The 19,006-nt window shown below is 55.7% G+C and overlaps 1 protein-coding gene across 2 annotated transcripts; it reads right to left on the reverse strand.

The window, feature by feature from the left end:
* Window positions 1–5,379: 5,379 nt before the first annotated feature.
* Window positions 5,380–18,953, reverse strand: RBPMS (RNA binding protein, mRNA processing factor). 2 transcript variants are annotated; one of them, XM_005532164.3, is made up of 9 exons: window positions 18,834–18,953; window positions 12,894–12,971; window positions 12,675–12,713; window positions 12,504–12,566; window positions 11,631–11,781; window positions 10,872–11,002; window positions 9,081–9,150; window positions 7,663–7,768; window positions 5,380–7,064 (listed from the first exon to the last, which is right to left on the reverse strand). In XM_005532164.3, exons 1-7 carry the CDS (start codon window positions 18,894–18,896, stop codon window positions 9,088–9,090), a joined length of 588 nt encoding a protein of 195 aa, XP_005532221.1. In that variant the 5' UTR covers window positions 18,897–18,953; the 3' UTR covers window positions 5,380–7,064; window positions 7,663–7,768; window positions 9,081–9,087. The 2 variants fall into 2 exon arrangements, with proteins under 2 accessions (XP_005532221.1, XP_014116179.1); XM_014260704.2 differs by lacking the exon at window positions 10,872–11,002.
* Between the last annotated feature and the right edge of the window lie 53 nt (window positions 18,954–19,006).

The raw sequence follows: 19,006 nt of genomic DNA on the forward strand, positions 1-19,006 counted from the left end.
AAAACAGCTGAAGGGGAGCTCACATTGGCCTGTTAGTGGTGTCATGAACAGTGGTGAAGAAAACAAGTTGGAACAATAAGCACAGGATTGTAGAATCCTGAACTGGCTTGGATTGGAAGGGATCTAAAAGCCCATCCCATTCCAATCCCCTGCCATGGGCAGGGACACCTTCCACTAGACCAGGTTGCTCCAAACCCAGTCCAACCCAGCCTCAGACACTTCCAGGGATGGACAGCCACAACTCTGGGTAATCTGTGCCGGGGCCACAGCACCCTTGCAGGGAAGTCTTTCTTCTATATATCTAAACCTAAATTTCCCCTCTTTCGGTTTGTACCCCTTCTCCCTCGTCCTGTCACTACAGTCCCTCTCTGTCTTCCTTGTAGGTCCCTCTAGATACTGGAAGGGGCTGTGATGTCTCCATACAATCCCCCTCTTCTCCAGGATGAACAGATTCAATTTTCTAAGCCTATCAAAAAGGAGTAGGAGCTCCTCTCTTTGGTGTAGACTTCAGGAGTTGGATTTTGTTTCCCAAAGGTGGTCCCAGTGCTCCTTTTTTTTAAAAGATCTCTTAAAAATCAAATGGTGGAACTAGAAAACATCTCAGAGCATGAGTATATGAACATGAGTCTGTTTTCTGAAACCATTTTACTACCATTCCTGTCCAGTTTAGTCTGTTCACAGTGTTATATCCTGATCAGGCTTTTTGCTGAAGTTCAGCTGTTAAAAACTTAAACCTCCTTCATATTCCCCCAGGATGTTCTCTTGTGTTCTGTGTCTGGCAGAATGACTCTCCTGGTGGCCAAAACCACCATGCCCTCAGCTTGCTTACTTTGGCAAAACTCTTCTTCCCTCTGACTGGCATTGCAAAGGGCTGCTGAGAGGAATCATTTTCTGTCCTGGCAGCCCTGGGCCTTTATCACATTTTTCTCGTCCTTCCCTGGAAGCATCTGCTGCAACCCAGGAAGATGAGGGCACTTGGGCTGAGAACAGAGAATATTTCAGATGGAAGTGGTCTGTGGCAGGCTCCTTGGTCTCGTGCATTTCAGGAAGGTTCTTTGGCAAACCCACCTTGGTGCTTTCTTTACCTGTCCCTGCTTCTTCCGCTCTCCTGAGGCTCCTGTCCGGCAAGGACGTTGTTCCCTCAGCTCCAGGGTTTGGTGGCTTGATCCTGGCAAGGTTTTCCTTTTTGAAGGGACAAGTTGAGTAGCCCAGGTGTGTCACACTTCTAAACATGGATCTGTGCTAACTAACTTCTCTCCTAAAAGTTGCTCTAAGTGAAGAGTTATTACACCTCCTCCTCCATTATGATGATCATTCTGGAAGGGGATGGAAAGCAGCAGGATCGTGTATGGTTGAATGAGAAAACTGACATAAGGCGATGTGTACGAGAGCTAATCTATAATTCATCATGATCATTCCAGGCTTTTAGAAAGCGGAGGAGAGCGAGGCCAGGGAGCCCTGAGGAAGGGTATGGGGGCCCTGCACGTGGCTGCAGCCAGCGAGGGCTGTCACTTCCGATGAGCACGGGCGGGCGGTGCCGGGCCACCAGGGAGAGCCGCGCTCCCGCTACCTGCTGATGAGGAGGGGCTGCCTTTGCAGATGACTAGAAGCAACCGTGGTGCTGACATCTCATTATTTCCAGCTTTGTTGCTCACTTTCCGGTCGTTGCTAATGTACCGGGCCCAAATTCCTTTGTGTGTTACTGCCTCGGGGGCCTCTGGCAGCTCCTGCTTCTGGGGGAAGGATGTCCAGTAGAGCCAGTGCTTAGACTGGCAAGGCTAAGCACTGACAGCCGTCAGGGAGAGGAGAGCTTGGATCTCAGCCTGCCTGGTGCTGGCTTCCTTCTGCTGGCAAAGTCAGGGATGTGGCAAAGGAGGTGCTCTGGGATTTGATCTCCTCCCCGGGGGAGAGAGGGTCTGCTCTGGCACCATTCCTCAGGTCTGTCCTTTGGCTCTGTGGGTGTGTTCTGACGGCATCAGCCCTGCGCAGGCTCTCTGGACACATCCCTGCAAAGCAGATAAGGAAGATTGGCATCTCCACGGAAGAGAGGGCTTGCCTGGACACAGCAGGGCTCCCTGGTACTGCATAGCTGTAGCTGTTCTCTTCCCAAATGAGGTGACCGCAGCCTGCGCCACTCGGCAAGGGCCAGCAGAGCGAGGGAAGCAGATGGCTCTCCGCTCAGCACTACGCTACTCGCACCTGGACTTTGTGTCCAGTTTAGGCCTCCCCCTCTATTCAATCACCCCTCCGTCCACAGGGGTGCAGGTTGGAGCTCCCAGGCTGGTCAGGGCTGGGGGCAGAGGGCCTGGGAGGAGTCGTGGGGGGCTGGGACTGCTCAGTGTGTTGAGCAGGTGGCTGGGGGTGTTTGTAGTCACAAGGTACAGCGGTGTGAAGGGCAGCAAGGAGGATGATGTGGTCAAATGCTTTGGGCAGCTGTGGCAGATGACATAATAGGAGAATGTGGGAAGTTTGGTTTGGATATTAGGAGGAAAACAGCTGGTGGGAAGATGTCTCCATCCGTGGAGGGTTCAAGCATTGCCCAGACAAGACCAGGCTTCCCTGGTCTCTTGGTGGCAACAGTCCTGTTGTGAGAGGGAGGTTGGATCAGAAACCTCCTGCAGCCCCTTCTACCCACACACATCTGTGGGTCTGAGCCCTCGTTCCTTTGGTGCCTCCTGGCATGCTGTAAGAGCAGTTTTTGTTTCCCCTGGTTTGCTTTGGCTTGCAGTGGCCTCTATGTTACTCAACAGCCCAGGAAAAACAGCCATGACTCTGAAAACCCATCAGTGCTCCTGTGGCTGGGATTCACGTGTCAAACTGCACCGGCCTCGTGGGCTGGACATTGTGCAGGGTACAAGCACAGCAGGGCAAAAGGATGGTTAAGGCAGGAGGTTGTCCTGCCATTAAGTTAATTTCTTGACTGTATACCTGCACTTCTGGGCTTGTATCCAAGGCCTGAAGTACTTGTGCGGTTTTTTCCTGCCTCCATCAGTTTGGTTGTGTTCTCTATTCCCTCCTGAGCTGGTTATTAATTATGGAGACTGCAGAGATGAAGTCCAGACTCTGCTAATGGTTGACTTCCCAGTGTTTTAGAGGCGGCATTTCAGGGACCTGCTAATGGGATTTCTGAGCTTTGCTTTTTTAAGCCCCACTGTCATCTTGGTTTGTACCCCGAGTGAGGCAGGTCGTGGCGTTCAGGTGTTGGCTGGAGCCTGGCTCTCGGGGCAGATCACATCTGCAGCACCCAGCTCATCCCCCTGGATTGGAATGTCCTGCTTTTCATGCTGGCAGGGAGATCAGAGCAGCCTTGCCTGGCAGCTCTCAGGCAGTGCAGTGACCCTTGCAGGGTGACACCTCTCGATTTGCCCTTTAGGAGCCAGGGAACAAATCCATGCTGAGCGCTGTGCCGGGCCCCAACTATCCTCACAAAGCTACTCATCTCTTTGCTCTTAGCCACCATCTTCCTGTGGCTTCCATCACAGCCTCTGTCTCAGCCTTTAAAGCGGCATGGCCAAGCCCTGGTGCTCTCACATCTCTCCTCTCCCAGCCTTGTTATTCCTTCTCCCCCTCTCCCAGGAGTGGCGCTGGGCTTGCTCCTCCTCCCTGCCCCATCTGGGCTGCGGGTGCTGCCGGCCTTGGCGCCGGCTCTGTCTGCCCTTTGCTCTCCCTGGCCTGGCTGGCCCATCTCCATTCCTGCAGCAGGATCCCCTGTCCCTTCTACTACTGCCTGACCATCCGCCACAACTCCTCTGAGAGATTCGGCTCTCCTTCTCCCACTTCGTTCCCGTTCCGCTGCCATTCGCTTGTGTCCGTCTGATGCGGGGAATCAGCGCTGTTTTTTCTCGTACACCCAGCCAAGCTGTTCCTTGCCTTTGCAGCTGCTTCCAGCCTGCTGCTGGTCAGCCAGCCTCTGGGCAGGGATGCACAGGAAGGAGCTGCCTGCATCCCCCCCTTCCTGAGTTTATGCTGGGGGGGATGGGAAAGCAGAAACGATGAGAGTGCAAAATCTTGCTTTGGTTTTTCCAGCTCTGCTTGTTCATATTCCCCCAGGACTTATCCCTTGTATCGGATGGCAGCACTAGCCTGGGAGTCCCTGATCCCGTTTTGCAATTCTCCCGTGTCAGCCAGCAGCTTGGGCCTTCCTGTAAGTGCCCCAGTGGTCACAGGGAAGGAATGTTCCCCCGGCCACAGGGGGAAAGGTCACCGCGGGCAAAGGGAACACCAGGCGAGCAGCGTGCCGCTCCCGCCCCTTACTGATGAGGGCAACGCTCATCAGCACAGGGACAAAAACAGCCTGGCTTATGGGGGAAATGGGAAAAAAAAAATGGTTCAAGAGGTTAAATATTTTGGGCAAGGCCCCGCTTCCTTTCGCAGGGCAGATCTGGGAGTAGATGCAATGCCCAGGCAAAGTCCAGGATGTGTGCACGTTTCACGGCTCTCTTAGCTGGAGGATGTTTGCTGCTGAATCCGCTTCCAAAAACATCTGTGTGTCCCTTCAAGTGGTGCCTGGGACAGAGGTTTTGGCCAGTGGCCGCTGCTCGGAGCAGCTCTTGGGCTGAGCAGTGTGTTGTGGCTCCCTTCCCTTCCTCCCCCATGCCTGCCAACAAACCTCTCCACTGGATGCAACTCGGAAGGAAAGCTGTGAAAGCCGTGACTCGCGGTGGCGGTGGCCGCAGCAGGATTTACATCCAACATTAAGGGCTTAACTCATCCCTGCCAGCCAGGGGTTTCAAATAACTGCCGTGCCTCTTCCTTCCACCCTGGGGTTTGCAGCTTTTTTAATCCTGGCCTTTACACCCCATTTTCCAGGTTACCTTTGCTAAGCTGGAGCTTGCTCCTGGCACTTGGTTTTTGAAGCCTGGCCTGTTGGCTGAAGCTTCTGGGGGGGCTGGTCGCATTTGTCAGGGTGGGAGCAGAGCAAAGAAAGGAGGAGGCATTTCTAGGTTGGGCTTACAAACCCGAGTTTTTCAGAATTCCCAGCGTGTTAAAAAAAATACAGAGCTAATCTGGCCCTTCGTCTCTAGGTTACGTTTGCCTCAGCCGAGGCTGAGCTCATGGAAAATTGCATCCCAGCTCCTGTGCTCCCTGCCAAGATTAGTAGGTTTAAAAACTAACCGATAACATCTTTGTAAACTTGGAGTCGTTTCTTTAAAGCCTGCTGATCCTTCCAGCCTGGATTTTGGAGCTTTCCTAGAGATCCAAGGGAGCCAAACAGGGACGATGGCATCTGCCCTGAAAAATCAACCGGGAGCCTCACAGTGCTTTCAGCTATTCCCGAGGGAGGAAAGAGGCTGATGTTTGCCAAGGCCCTGAGGGGTGTGTTGGGATCCTTCTCCCTGTTCCTAGCCAGATACACAGCACACAGCGACGCTCTGCACGTAACTTATAATAATCACCGGTTTTATTTTTAAAAAATTACAATAGAAAAGTACCTTTAAACATATTTCCAAAAGCAGAGTAGACAATGTGGAAGCTTCTCTCCTCTCCACGAGACAAAGTACAGGAAATAGTTTGCTAAAAGAGTTAGTCCGTCGCTTGGGAACGCTGGTATCGTTCCTTTTAGAGCCGCTCTGAGGTTCATCTTGGATTTGATTTCTTCTCACATCACTTTCGTCAGGCCCGTTTTTCACAGAAGACCCCAACAGGATGGTTTCTGATGGTGAAAAGCCAACCTCATTTTTTCACCCCCCTGTCCCACCCTGACGGCCAGAATCTCAGCCATCTTGTTTTGGCCCACCCACAGGACAAGAGGAAGGAGAAAGGAAAAGGTGATGATGTTTAACAAGGCCACGGACAGCTGGGAAAAACCAGCTATGGCGAGGCCTGGGCAGCAGCTGAGCTCATTGTTCCCTGCAGCTGGAATGGAGACGGGGGAAAGGCAATGGAAGGAGAAGTTCTGCACCTCCCTTTGCAAGAAACCAAAACCTGATAGAGGTTTTGGGTCAGTTTGCTCTCTTCTTTTTCCAAATATCCTCCTGGAGCAAGGAGAAGGAGAAGTAGTATGTCAAGCAGTCTCTCTGCTGGTACTCTTATCTCTGTAAAGGATGTTGGCAGCCTCCCTTCTCATCTTTGCACATGGAAACATGGGAACGCCACGCAGGGAGCGGCTGGACCAGCGTAACATCGGCTAAAACCACAGGCCAGACCAGGCCAGCGCTTCAGCATAGTGGGAAGCCCCTCAGGACTCATGTCCAACCTCGAGGAAGCTGACAAACCAAGGATTTGTTGGTATGTTTTTTCATACAGCAGTTTAGGTTGCCCGTAACAGCTTGGAGCAGTCATGGCAGGAGGGAGGAGGAGGAGGCAAATTGTCACCTTGCTACATGTGTGGGCTGTCCGCCCATCCCTGATCCGAGCTGGTGTACCCCACGGAAGCTTTGCACAGCAGCTATGAACACAGCCCCAAGGTAAAAAAAAACAAAACAAAACAGGGGAAGAAAGTTCCTGATTGTCCTGCCTGCTCGTCATTTGGTGCAACTGGGAAGAAAACAGTAATACTGTAGTGTCTGCAGACGCCTTGCCAACACGGCCGGAGCACAATTCCTGTGCCAGAGGGAGCACAATTCCTACAAACCCGCATGGCGTGCGTCAACATCCTCACGCTTGTGAACATCATGCCTTCGACATCATGCAGCTGACGGGGCCAGGGGATAATGAGACTCTTCTTTACACACCTCCAAAGTCAAGCACAAAACCTGTGGTCCGACCCGGTGTAAGATTGTCCTCGTGAGGAGCTTTGGTACAAAAATACTTGCTCTTGTTTTGGTTTTTGGTTTGTTGGTTTTTTTCCTTTTTCTATGTTTTTTTTTTTTCCTTTTTGCTTTTTTGAAGTCTGCTTTCCTATGATTCCATTTGAAAAGCTTTTTCAAACACTACAACAATGCCTGTCAAACCATGCTTTCGGGAGTAACGCACTCTTCCTTACAAATATACAGTGTAAAAGAGGAAAATATTATTACTAGGTATGTTTTTTTTCTTTTTTTCTTCTAGGAGAGCAGATGTGTGATAGAGGCTGTGGGAAAGTCTTGGAGGAATCCAAACTTGTGTGAGGTTTTTTTTCAAGCCTGAAACAACAAAGAGAGGTGTTAAAAAAAAAAGAGCAGCTGTGATGGAGGAAAAAGGGCTGTGGTTGATCTCCCTTCCTTCGTGGAAGGAAGGAAGGAAGGTAGGGGAGAAGGAGGCTTGTTTTGGAAATCGGTGTCAGGACCATTCTCCAAGGACAGTTGTTTAGCAGGGAAAGGTGGGAAATGCCTGCAGGGAGCGACCATAGCATCCCAGGCATGAAGAACCCCACTGATTTTGTTCCTCCCATTGCCTGTGGTCCCCGGGGTTTGAACTGGGAAGCTGGGAGTTAAGTTTGAGTTGCATTTTGCGCTTAACAGGAATTCGGTCTCTGTTGATCCAAGGCAGGAAGCAAGGACGGAGATGAGATTAGCGGGGGTAATTCAAAGCCGAGAGGCATTCCTTGGCTGTGGAAACTCTCACCCCAGATAACAGCGAGAAAGGCGGGAATGGCAGAGCCATGGTTCTGTGGGGCAGCAGCTGGAGCAGCCCCAGAGTCGTGCCACCCTCGGGGCCTATTCCCTCAGGGATGTTGTGTTGGCTTCCTCACTCCTCTGCCCCCTTCCTAAAGCAGCCAAGCCCGCAGGGTCACATCCTTACCAGCACACTGAGGTCCTGTGGAGAGCACATCAACCCAGTAGCCACCTCGGAAGACTCCATTAATACCCACAAGACTGACTGTAGGCCACCATCACACACCTGAGACCTGTGGGAGGACACAGCCGAGAGTGAGGGACGCTGGCACTGGGGACTGAGGTCAGTGTGCTGTGGGGAGGGGCGGTTTCACAGTGACCGGAGTCGGCACTTCCTGAGGGGACAGTTTGCCGCTGAGTTTGGCCAAAGATGGGGCTTGGTGATCTCAGGTGTCTTTTCCAACCTAGCTGATTCTGGGATTAGCCCCGTGATGGGCTTCAGACAGCAAATACAGACAGATGCAGGCAGGAGAGCCAGGCCCTCAGCCAAACCCTCAGTGGGCTGTGCCCTTCCCAGCTGGAGGAGCCCTGGAAGGGAAACAGGAGGTCCCTGACCCTCCATCCTCACCACCCACTGTGGCTCTTGGGCTGGTGGACCTGTTTCAAGGGGTTCGCTCATCTCCCCTTCTCAAATACGTCTCTGCTTACATTTTTTTCTGGAAACATGGGCATGTTGCATATTTTGGAAGAACCATTGGTTCCCAAAGCCTGGCTACTCCCTATTTTTATCTGCCGGGCCTAAAATAGCCGATGAATTCTTCATGGATCCAAGTCTGGGGTCGGCTGCAGCCAGGGCTGGGCTTCCTGCCCTCCCAGCTGAGTGACCTCGTGGCTGCAGCACAGGGCTGCAGATGTCAGGCAGATGGGCACAGCAGTCACATGCAAGCAGCTGATGCCAGAGCTTCGGATCCACTGGCGTTTCTCCACAGGTGGGTGTGGAAGCAGGAGGCTTCCCAGCAGGGATAGTTCCCAGCTAGAATGGTCCCAGACAGGCTGGGATTGCAGGGCAAGCAGTGCTCCACTGTCCACCAAGGCTCTTTTCCCTCTTCCATTTGAGTCCCCTTTGTTTGTTTATCCACAAAGGCCGAAGTTATTTGCAGAGTGTATCTTGCGAGGCTTTTTCCATCCGAAGAGGTCCCAGATGGAATGGGATCTGTCCCTCCCTCCTGCCGGGCAGCTGGGTGCTCATTGAGGCTGTGCTTCTTGTTCTGGCAGCCCCACCACCCCGGGCTGCCCGGATAGTTTTCTTTGAGGTTTAATGAGTGATTGTGTCAGGGCTGCCTTTTCCATCACAACACCCCCCCTCTGGCATGGTGCCTTTCCATCCTGCCCCAGGACATGTGGGGAAGTGTTGGGGTGAATCGTGGCACAGACGTCCCCTTCTGGGGACAAGGAGGGCAGCTGGGCTCGGGGTGACTGCTGAAAAGTGGCCACCCACCCTGAGCTGCTGGAGACCCCGGGAGTGACAGCGGGGGCAGCTCAGGGTGAAGGTGGAGCTGGTCCCCAGGTGGCACAGAAGGATGGGAGCGGGACAGTGGCACTCACCCGGCATTCAGCAGAACTGACGGGACTTCCAGCCCTGAGAACCAGCCTCGGAGGGAGGGAGCCAGCGCATCTGCGAAGACAGGGGGGACACAAGGTGAGAGGGAGGTGGCTGCCCACCCTGGCAAGATCAGGCTGTGTCTGGGCTCCCTTTTCCTGGCTTTTCCCAGGCACAGGGTGGAGGGAGGTTGGAACACCAGCAGCACAGCCATCCCATCTCCAATTCCAAACAGTAACACCGAGGCTGAGCACAGTCCCTGGCGCCCCTGCTTCCAGTAGGATGGAGCTGGGACAGCAGCATCATGGTCCCACTGAGCAGGAGTGAGCTCATCCTTCTTAGCTCCTGCAAAGCCCACTTGAAACAGGGCGGAAAACATCACATGCCAAAATTTGGCGTGCAAGCACTCAGTGCTCTGCCAGATAACTCCAAGCCAGCCCCACCGTCACCACTGCAGTTCCTGGTCTCTCTGCTGTCTGCAGGATCCAGCGAAGCAGCTCCAGTCTGGGTGGTGGCACCAGTCTCCAACACCCCACCCCCCAGCAAACCCCCAACACCGGCAGCTGCACAGGAGGATGGGAAGGTGCCACCAGCACCCTCCCCACCACGCTGATATTTCACATCAGATAATATTGCTTCTGTCTAATATCAGGTCTCGGGCTGGGTTTTCCCAAGGGACCCTCAGAGCTTCCGTACGCCTCTGTTTCCTTGGCTGTGTGCTTCCCTGAGCAGGGCAGGTGCTGCCTGTTAGCAGTTTTTTGACAAGGCAAGTACGTAGCTGCAATAATATTTACCAACGCTCTTCCTATGAACAGCAGGGCCCAAAAAGCCAGAGTTTGATCCAAAGGCTGCACATGGCTTGCACACTGAGCACTTCTCCTCACCCTCCTGCTCAAACCAGCCCCTGGCTGCTCCAGCTCCCAGTCCCAGTGATGGTGGCTCTGGATAACCTGGCTCAATCCTGAAGGGCCAAGGCCAAAAGCCTTTCGGATGCAGTTTGTCTGGCAAATCTATTTCCACGTGCTTGTTGAACTCCTGTTCATCACTGAGGCGGAGCAGGCAGCAAGGAGCAAAAGCCAGCATGATGTCCAGCACGGATGCTGAGGAGGTAGCTGCCCTTTCTCCCCTTGTGGCAGGCGTCCTTTCCCAGCATCCCCATGATGCTGCAAGGCTGGCACTGCAAAGAAATCCTCTTCCTCCGCCATTTCCACTTCTCCTCTTTCCCCCGCTGCTCTCCCAGGCGGATGGTTAATTTTTAACAGCCACATGCTGCCATCGGGGGCCACCGGCAGCGGCAGCCAGCAGGAAGCGCTTGTGAGGAGGCAGCGCCTCGTCAATAAAAGATGGATCCTCCATTTGCGCTTCACTTCCCTCTCCTCCCCAGCGAGAGCTGCTTGGCTTCACACCCCATGAACAGCGCGCAGCGATGCTCCAGGGGCAGCCAGGGGTTCTGGAGCCCTCGTCCCACACTGGCCAGCCGGATGGGTGGTTCGGTGCCAGGAGCGACGGGGATGCTCCAGACCCTGAGAGCATCCCCAGCCTTCCTTCCTCCCTCACTACCTGCCCCACCACAGGTACCAGCGAAAACAGGAAGGCAGAGAGAGGTGTCCGGGGAAAGACAGGACCCCTGCCAGCATTCAGCTCCATTTGGGAGCCTTCCCTAAATCTCAGGGGGGAGTGGGGAGCGAGTGCCTGTCAGCCGGGCAGAGTTAGTGGTGCGGTGAGCACCGAGGGGAAGGGGCTCCGGGGCGGGCGGGCGGGAGGGTGAGCGGTGGAGGCGGATGGGTCGGAATTACCTGGGCGTGCAGCGAAGCAGGATAGGTGAAAGCAGGAGGAGGTAGAGCAGGTGCTAATTCCGCTGGGTACAGAGGGTACGGCCCCCACACTTCAGGGCTACTGGGGTAAAGTGCAGGCACTGTGAGCTCATCTGCAAGAGAAGAAGAGGGAGAGTTAATGGTGACCGCAGGGCTGCAACCCTCGCTGCATCCTTCCTTCTCCCCTTGAGGCAGGAGCAGAGCTGGCCCCAGAAAAGTGTGAGATGCCACGGCTGAGAGCCGGCTCACAAAGCCAGCACAGAATTCACCCGCTGGGATAACACAGGGTGAGCAATGGTACAGGGCTGGGGGCATCATTCAGGGAGCCAGGGCTGGGCTCGTTGTCTCTAAGAGGTTTAGTAATCCCAGGGATTCAGGAGAGGAGAGAGTGCAGCTCATGCCTGCGTGCAACAGCAAGGTGAGGAGCTGGAGTCTGCATGAGAGAAGCTCTTCTGGAAGCGGAAACAGGCATGGAGCACTCACAAGACATCGCCAAGGTCTCTCCTGAGACCTCATCCTGCTCCCAGGCACCTTGCCAGGCTGGCTGTCACTTGTCCCAGGTCCTCTCCAGCACCAGCAGTTCCTTCAGGATCCCCCAGGACGTGCCACCACGCAGCAAGCAGGTGCCAATGCTTCCAGTCAGACACACTGTTCCCCTTCACCCCCAGCTCACGATACCCCTGCTCCCCAAAGAACCTCCCAACCCAAAAAGAGCCCTGCTGGCAGTGCAGGGGTACTCACAGGGCTCCCGGGTGATGAACTGAGGTACGGCAGTGGGGAGAGGGGTGCTGGGATTTGGGGTGCCCACCAACTTGTTCTTGGCCATCTTGGTGTTGGCCTTGGCAAACTCCAGCCGCAGCGTTTGGGGGATCTCGGGGTCGAAGCGGATGCCCTGTGGGAAGGAAGGAGGGAAGGAGGCGTGGCGGGTGGGCGAGCACCGCCGCGTGCCGGCCCCGCAGCAAAAATAGCTCCCCGTTATTTATGGGTTTTTTCAACTTCCAGCCCCGAAATGAGCTAATTTGCCGGGCCCCGAGGCGGCTCGCATTCCTCCGGCATCTTTAGCATCGGCACCATATTTGGCAGTCGGCATCCTGCAAGGCCGAGCTCTTATCCAGAGGGATTAGTGGAGCCAAAAAAAAAGGTTTTACTTTGGAAATGAAGACAAGGGAAAAAAAACAACCCCAAACAAAAACACGGGGAGAACTGGGGAGGAACTGGAGAACCGGCTCCGCACAGTTCTGCCTGTGACTATTTTCAGGTGACTTCACAAGCTGCTGAAAGAAAGTGAAATTTGCTTTTTTCTTTTGCAGACTTAGCTGGGATTTTTCCTGCTGAGTAAACAGGAGAGGCTGGGAATGCTGTTTCTCACTTGTATCTAAGGCTGGAGTCAAGACCTCCTGGATGGCCCTGAGAAAGGTGAGAGGGATGGAGCCCCCCAGGAAGGAGGATGCAGCTGAGAAAAAAAAACGGGATTGTCTGGAGGGATGGGGATGCCATGGGGCAGGCTGGCATGGGAGGTGCACATCCTTGGGATGGAGGAATTCAGAGATTATCTGGGGACAGGGAAACAAGGGGAAGATGAAGAAATTGAGTGGCTGGGCCAGGCACACTCACGTTCAGCGCGTTCTTCGCCGCCTCCGCCTCGGAGCGGCTGTCGAAGCTGACAAAGCCCACGGGCTGTGGAGGAAGGACAGGAGTCATCAGTGAGGCTCGTGGGGAGCAGAGAGGGTAACCCCTCACCCCAGGGCATGGTGGGATGGTTGCACCATTTGGAGCAGCTCCTACCTGCTTGGAGGTGAGTTTGATGAGAGACCCTTCGTACCCCTGCAAGGAAAGGATTAAAAAGGATGTTTGGTGGAGATCCCCACAATTAAATAGCTGAATAAACTGACTGAATTGGACTTCAGTGGGTTCCCAGATCCCAGCAAGTGGTTTGGGGCCATGGGACTGGGGCAGAGGCCAGCCCCATGCTTTCAGCCCCCCTTTCCCTGCCCAGTTGGATACCTTAAAGGGTCTGAAGAGCAGGTAAAGTTCCCGAGGCTTGATATCCAGAGGCAACCCACTGACAAAGAGTGTCCTCACCTGGAAAAGAATAAAGGAGGTTCCTGGGGACCCTCTCTCACCCCTAACTTGGGGATACACCCCGCTTCCCGCAGCCAGAGGGACAATACCAGCCCGAGAGGAACCTCCTGGGCAGACAAAAGCCTTAAGCCACACCTGAGTGATGCTGAATTTTTGGGAGGGGTGTCCCCATATCCTCCGTATGGCCACAGAGGAAGCTGCTAAGGCACCATGGAAAGGTAACAGGGACCTGTCCTAACCCTACCAGTCCTCTCCAAGATAAAAAACTCACAGAATCCCAGCACCTTCCTACCCCGGTCTGGCAAACAGGATTTCTCCGTCGTCTGGGATCCCGGACTCCACAGACAATGCCTATTGTCTCAGTTTAATTGCAGAAGCTCATTAAGGACTGGGAGAAACAAACACCAACTCTTCCTCCTGGAGGAAAGGCCCTGCTTTAGAGGGGGCTGGATTTAATCAGCTTGTCCCTGGTTTGTACAAGTCACCTTTTAAGGGGATTTAACCCTTTTTGGGTGGATCTAATGTTTATCCATGGTGCAGCATCCTCAAAGCTGGGATGTTGGGCAGAAATCCTGCTCCCACCACCCTGAAGGGGGATGCAGGGCTCCTCAGCAATGGGCAAACCCTGTGCTGGGATGGTTTTACTTTACAATCAGCTTGTAACCGGGAGAGCAGTGTGGGGAACTGAACCTGCTGATCCTCTTCCTCATCCCCAAAATCTCATCCTAACACTTTGGGCTGGAGAAGGGGGAAACCTTGATGTATTTTATTTAATTCTTTTGGCCAGGCACCCTGCCTGCCCCATTCCCTGGGAAAGAGACATGGGAAACAGCCAGCCCAGGCCTATTCTTTTGCTGACATTTCTTCTTTCTCTTGCAGATAAGCTATCTCCCCCATCTCCCAGCCTGGGAGCAGCAAGCATTCCTGCTTTGTGGAAGAAAACCTCTGGCTGACCTGTATCTATTAAATAACAAAAGGTACTCAGCTGTTTGCACACAGCACTTGTGTCAACAGCCCCAGTGATACCCATCCTGGGTACCAGAGTTATCATCACCATCACCACCCCTGTGGGTTCCAGCATCCAGGCTGGATGAGATAGCAGAAAAGGGATGTCCTCACCCCATCCTGAGCCAGGGCTGCAGGCAGGCACAGCTTGGTAGCCTGTCCTCTCTACTGGGACCATCCCCCAAAGCACCTTGGGGGACCCCTGCCTGCTTTCTGCCTGTCTCCTGAGACCCGTGAGTGATGGAACATCCCACAGTGTTGTGTCCTGCCCCTTCCCCCAGTGGAGACACTGCCCAAACTTCTTCTGGCAGGGGCTAGGGAGGGATTCACCTGGAGAATGTCCCCTTGTGTCCGTGAAATTCAACCTAAAGAAAGCAACCTTTTCCTTTCCTAGAGTAAAAAATATTTGCTTTCAGACAGATCCTCCTGAGCTGTCCAGGGAATCGGCTCTCCAGACACATCCACCCTCCCAGGTGGGGTTACATCCCGAGTAGGCTGAGCATCCCTGCACAGTGTCCCCTCTCTCCCTCACCCCTGGAGCCATGCCTGGCTTTCTGCCTCTGGAGAACTTCAGGAAACATTAGGGAACTTGGCCACAGCTCTGCTGGGAGGGACTGGTGGGAGTGGGGGAACCCGCTGCCAGTTTGCCGCATCCCTGAAATCCAAACCGTACGTGCCCAAGCCTGCCAGGCCATTTATCCCCAAAGCCACATGGGAGAGAGACAGAAATGAAAGATCCCAAGGAACCCTCCGAAATTCAGCCCCAGAGAGGAAGGGCTTCTCTTCTCTAATGACTTTGTTTTCTTTGCAAGTTCAAACGCGGGTCGGCCAAGTTTGAATCTGTAAAATTATACAGAGGCAAGAGGGAGAAGGGCTCCAAAGGATCCCCCAGCTGGATTCCAGCCCCAAAAGGCTTTTTGGGGCTCAGGGCAGGGGATGGAGGTGAGCTCCTGGGTGCTCCCCATGTGCACCCCACAAATGTACCCAGCCCCAGGGATGTTTGAGTGGGTGCTACATAAACAGTGTTCTTTCACTGGGTAACGAGCAGGTGGGACTGGCAGAGCAAGGGAGCATCCTAAGGGATAATCCCAGCAGGCTGGACAGATATCCTTTTGCCAAGGGAAAGATTCCTGACAGAAGTATTACTCCTGCCCTTAAATGGACAGGGAGCTTTGGCCCACAGGGAGCTCCTCCAGGTTTTTTTTTGTGCTGAGAGATCCCAAGGATTCATTCCCCATCCTGTGCTAGAAACACTCCTGGGAGAAAATCTTTCCCTAAAGCAGGAAAAAAATAAATAAAAGCCTAATCAGAGAAATTGCCAGGCAGCAGGCACGTATATGTCCTTCCCTAGGGAAGAAATACTCCTCCTGGGAGGTGGATCAGGCACAGGGCCTGCTCCCAGGGATGTCATGGGACGGGGCCAGACAGACAGCTCTCAAGGAAGCATTAAAGGGTGCTGGAGCATGGGATTCCCCCAGCCTAAACCCCACGGGTTTTTTTGGACAGCCTGAGCTGTTTCATTTCAGTTCTGCTGTACGAACATCTTCCAGTTTCTTTTTGGTGGAATATTCCACCATCTCTCCTTCTTCCTAAAATCTGGGGTGAAACCAAAGATTTTTTTTCAAGTCAGAAGTGCCAATGTTTGCTCCAGGAGGAGCTCAAAGGTGACCATCTTGACTTCCTTCCATAGGGATGGCAGCTATGGGACCGCTCCAAGTCCCTTTCCACAGTTGTCCTCTGCTCATGCTGCTGCACCCCACAGCTCCCAGGTTTGCCAGGGCTGCTGGATCCCACCTGTGTAGCCTCACTCCTGGTATGTCCCCTCCTGGCTTTTGTTTTTCCCTGCAGGAAGTCTGCTCGTCATTTCTGGTACTCTCCTCTTCCTTGGAAACCATCTCCATCCCACTTCTGGCCTGTCCCTCTCACCTTTGCATCCCACCATCACATTCTGTTGTCCCTGAAATCCTGGGTCTCGTCTTGGGCCAATTTGAGGGATGCTGGAAAGGGTCTGTGGAGTTTTGCTGGGATGGTCAGGGCCAAGGACATGCAAGGAGAGGCAAAGATCTGGGCCAGGGAGTGACTGGGGTCCCCAGAGCATGGATCAAGGATAACCCCAGCAAGGCGAGGTCCTTGCTGGAGCACCAGCAACCTCCTCCTCCCCTTGCTCACATGAAGCCAAGAGCCAGGTTTGTCTCCTGAAGGTGAGGAGGCACCAGGGAGGCATTTCCTTGGCTCGGACCCCCATCAGATGGTGATGCCTGGAGGGACGCCAGGTACCCCAGCAGTGCCCTGCTGGCATGGTCCTGGTCTCGGTGCCGTCCCCGGTGCCCTGCCCTGCCCAAACCACTCCCGGTAAACGTTAACAGGCCGTGGGGCGGCGGGAGGCGTCCGGGTGATTCATCCACGAGGCATTTAATCGCCTCCTTCAGCCCAGCTCCCATCCCTCTCGTCCGTCCGTGCGCCCCTTCCAGCGGGGCTCGCTTTAATTCTCCACCAGCCGATTATCCGCTTGACTGCCCGCCGCAGGGGGAGGCACCGGGAGCGGGAGGGCGATGGCACGGGGCTCTGCCATCGAGCCGTGCAACAGGGCGAGCCGGGCTTCCCCTCCCATTCCCGGCAAAGCGGGGTGCATTCCCGCCCCGCAGGGATTAATCCTGCCATAAATAAGTCTCTTGGCTAATGGAGCGTCTTCCTCGGCTGGGTTTAGATTCCCGGGCTGTGTGTACGCATGCCTTCAGCCCGCAAAACTCCCCGACATAAACAAGGCTGAGGCCGGGGGATGCCGGCTTCTCCGCCCGGGGGATGCGGGAGGAGCGGGAGAAATCTCCCGTAGCTCCCACCCGTAGCCGCTTCTCTGGAAAATCACGGTTCTCTCGCGTCCGGTGAAGGACAGGAGGAGAGGAATAGCCCTTGGGGAAAAGCGAGTCCAGAGCTGCCGGGGCTGGAACGAGGAAGCGGCAGAGGAAAAGGCAGCGAGCAGCCAAGGGAGCAGATGGGGGATTGCAACAGAGCGGAGGAGCGGCGGGATCAGGCGCGGGTCACACAAGTCCCTGTCCCGCCTGGAGCTTGCTCCCAAACCCTCCGGACCGCACGCTTCAAGGAGGAAAGGAAGCGAGAGCACGAAGGGGGGGGGATGCAACACTGGGGCCACGGAGGCAAATTTTATCCACTCGCTGGGCACATTGCCCCTAGAAATCGTCCCTGGGGTCCCCTCCCCACGGCGCGGTTCCCCCGGGATGAGGGATCTGGCATGGGATGGGGACGAGAGCCACGAGCCGGGCTCTCCGCAGCCACTCCGCTACCAAATAAGGCCTCCGCCGAGCTTTTTACATACCGTTCTCGCCCGGCCAAAGTGACGTGACCGCCTTCCCAAATTGCTCTGGCTCCTCCGTGGGGAAGCCCCTGGCCCACAGCTGCCCTGCACGGGGGGGGTCTTTCCCGGGAGAACAGACGGGAGGGACCGGGAGGCCATCCTGGCTGCCAGGAGCAGTCAGGAGGAGCGGGGATGAAGTGGGGGCTTTTCCCACCCGGCAGCACCCTGACTGAGCTCTCTGGGATGGGGGCTGCCTCTCCCTCTTTTCGGAGGGAGCAGGAGGCTGGAAGGCAAGCCTTGGGATGGAGGTGGTGAGGCACAGTGGCTGAGCAATCCTCTTCGCAGCGCTTGAGCAAATAGACAGCACCGGCTCCTCCAGCCTGGGCTGGAAAAAGTCCTGCAGGGAAAATACCTGCCTGGCAACGGGAGGAGCGAGGCTTGCGGGCGGTGAGTGGGCATCGCCCTCCTCGCGTGTCCGCGGCCCTCTGGGTGTCCCTGGCACCTCCCAGCCGTCCCCATGGAGTTCCCCATGTCCAGCATCCCCAAGGATCATCCAGCCCCGGGCCCTGCGGATCCGACCGGGAGCAGAGCGAGGGTTGCCTTTTGCCAGCACGGTACAGGCCATGCTTTTGGGAAAAGCAACAGGGCTCCACGGCTGTCACCCACGGCCGTGCCCAACGGAGCCGCAGCATCATCTCCCACACACCCCGCAAGGCCACCAGTGGGGAAAACTCCCCGTTATTTAGGAAACTTTGGGAAGTTGGGAGCCGGAACCACCTCTGGAATAAGCAAATGAAGGCAGGCGACAGCGGGCGATGGAGCTGCGGTGATTGATCCCAGCCTCGGCCACCAGCCAGGGAGCCCAGCAGGGACCTGCTGGAGCAGCCCAGCCGGGTGGACGGTGAGGAGGAAGAGGAGATCTCAGATAGAAATCTTCCCGCTCTCACCCTCACAAAGTCCAAATTCCCATCTCAAGGTCACGGGCAAAACCAGGAACTTTCCGGCTGGAATGAAGAAAAGCCGCTCTCACCGTGGCGGGCTGTGGGGTTGGTCTCCCGTGGGGATGGGAGTGTTTTGGACATTTTTGGGGCGAGACTCGTGGGAAAAAGATGCGCGGCCGCCGGATGCACGGTACCCACTGGCACCGGCGGCAGCAGACACCGGCAGCGGGACCGAGGGGAGCCTGGTTTATCCCGCACGCCTCCCGGGGAGATCCGTGTCTCGACTGGGGCTCCCCGCGCCCGCAGGTTCCCTCCGGAGAGGCGGAGGGGCGTTTGCGGGCAGCCCCAGCTGGTCGCCGGCGGTGAATGGGAGCGTCCCGGGAAGCAGGGATGCGCTCCCGCCGCTCGTCCCCGTTCCCCCCGCAGCAGCCCCGGGTACCGGGAGCCGCGGAAGCCGACGGGACACCCCCGGCGAGGACCCCCGCCCATCCCGGGCGGGTGCGTGGGCCCCAGCGGAGCGCAGCTGCCGGGGATCGCGGGTGGGGAGGGGGAAGCCGGACCCTCTCCTCCCCAAATCCCTCGTGTGTGTGTCCCCCCCGGTACCTCCTCCTCGGGCAGGCTGGTGTCGGCGGGGCCGCCCTCCCTGTCGGCGGGGACGCTGCTCATGGTGCGACCGGCCAGGCTCCTCGTCCCGCCGGCGGCAGCCGCGTCCGGGCGGGCGGTGCTGGGGGCTGGTCCCGGCGGCGGCGGCGGGGCCGGGGCGGGGCGGCGCGGCC

This window comes from Pseudopodoces humilis, chromosome 6 (genome assembly GCF_049639895.1).
Source record: "Pseudopodoces humilis isolate 2021_Gansu_Grassland_sample_001 chromosome 6, ASM4963989v1, whole genome shotgun sequence".
Lineage (NCBI taxonomy): Eukaryota > Metazoa > Chordata > Aves > Passeriformes > Paridae > Pseudopodoces > Pseudopodoces humilis.

Excerpts from the sequence above, each read along its gene's own strand:
- RBPMS (XM_005532164.3), bottom strand. The coding sequence starts at position 18,896 with ATGAGCAGCGTCCCCGCCGACAGGGAGGGCGGCCCCGCCGACACCAGC. Across the intron at positions 11,003-11,630 it reads GTTCATCACCCGGGAGCCCT|ATGAGCTCACAGTGCCTGCA; the intron begins GTGAGTACCCCT and ends CTTCTCTTGCAG. Across the intron at positions 9,151-10,871 it reads CTGCTTCGCTGCACGCCCAG|ATGCGCTGGCTCCCTCCCTC; the intron begins GTAATTCCGACC and ends CTGTCTTCGCAG.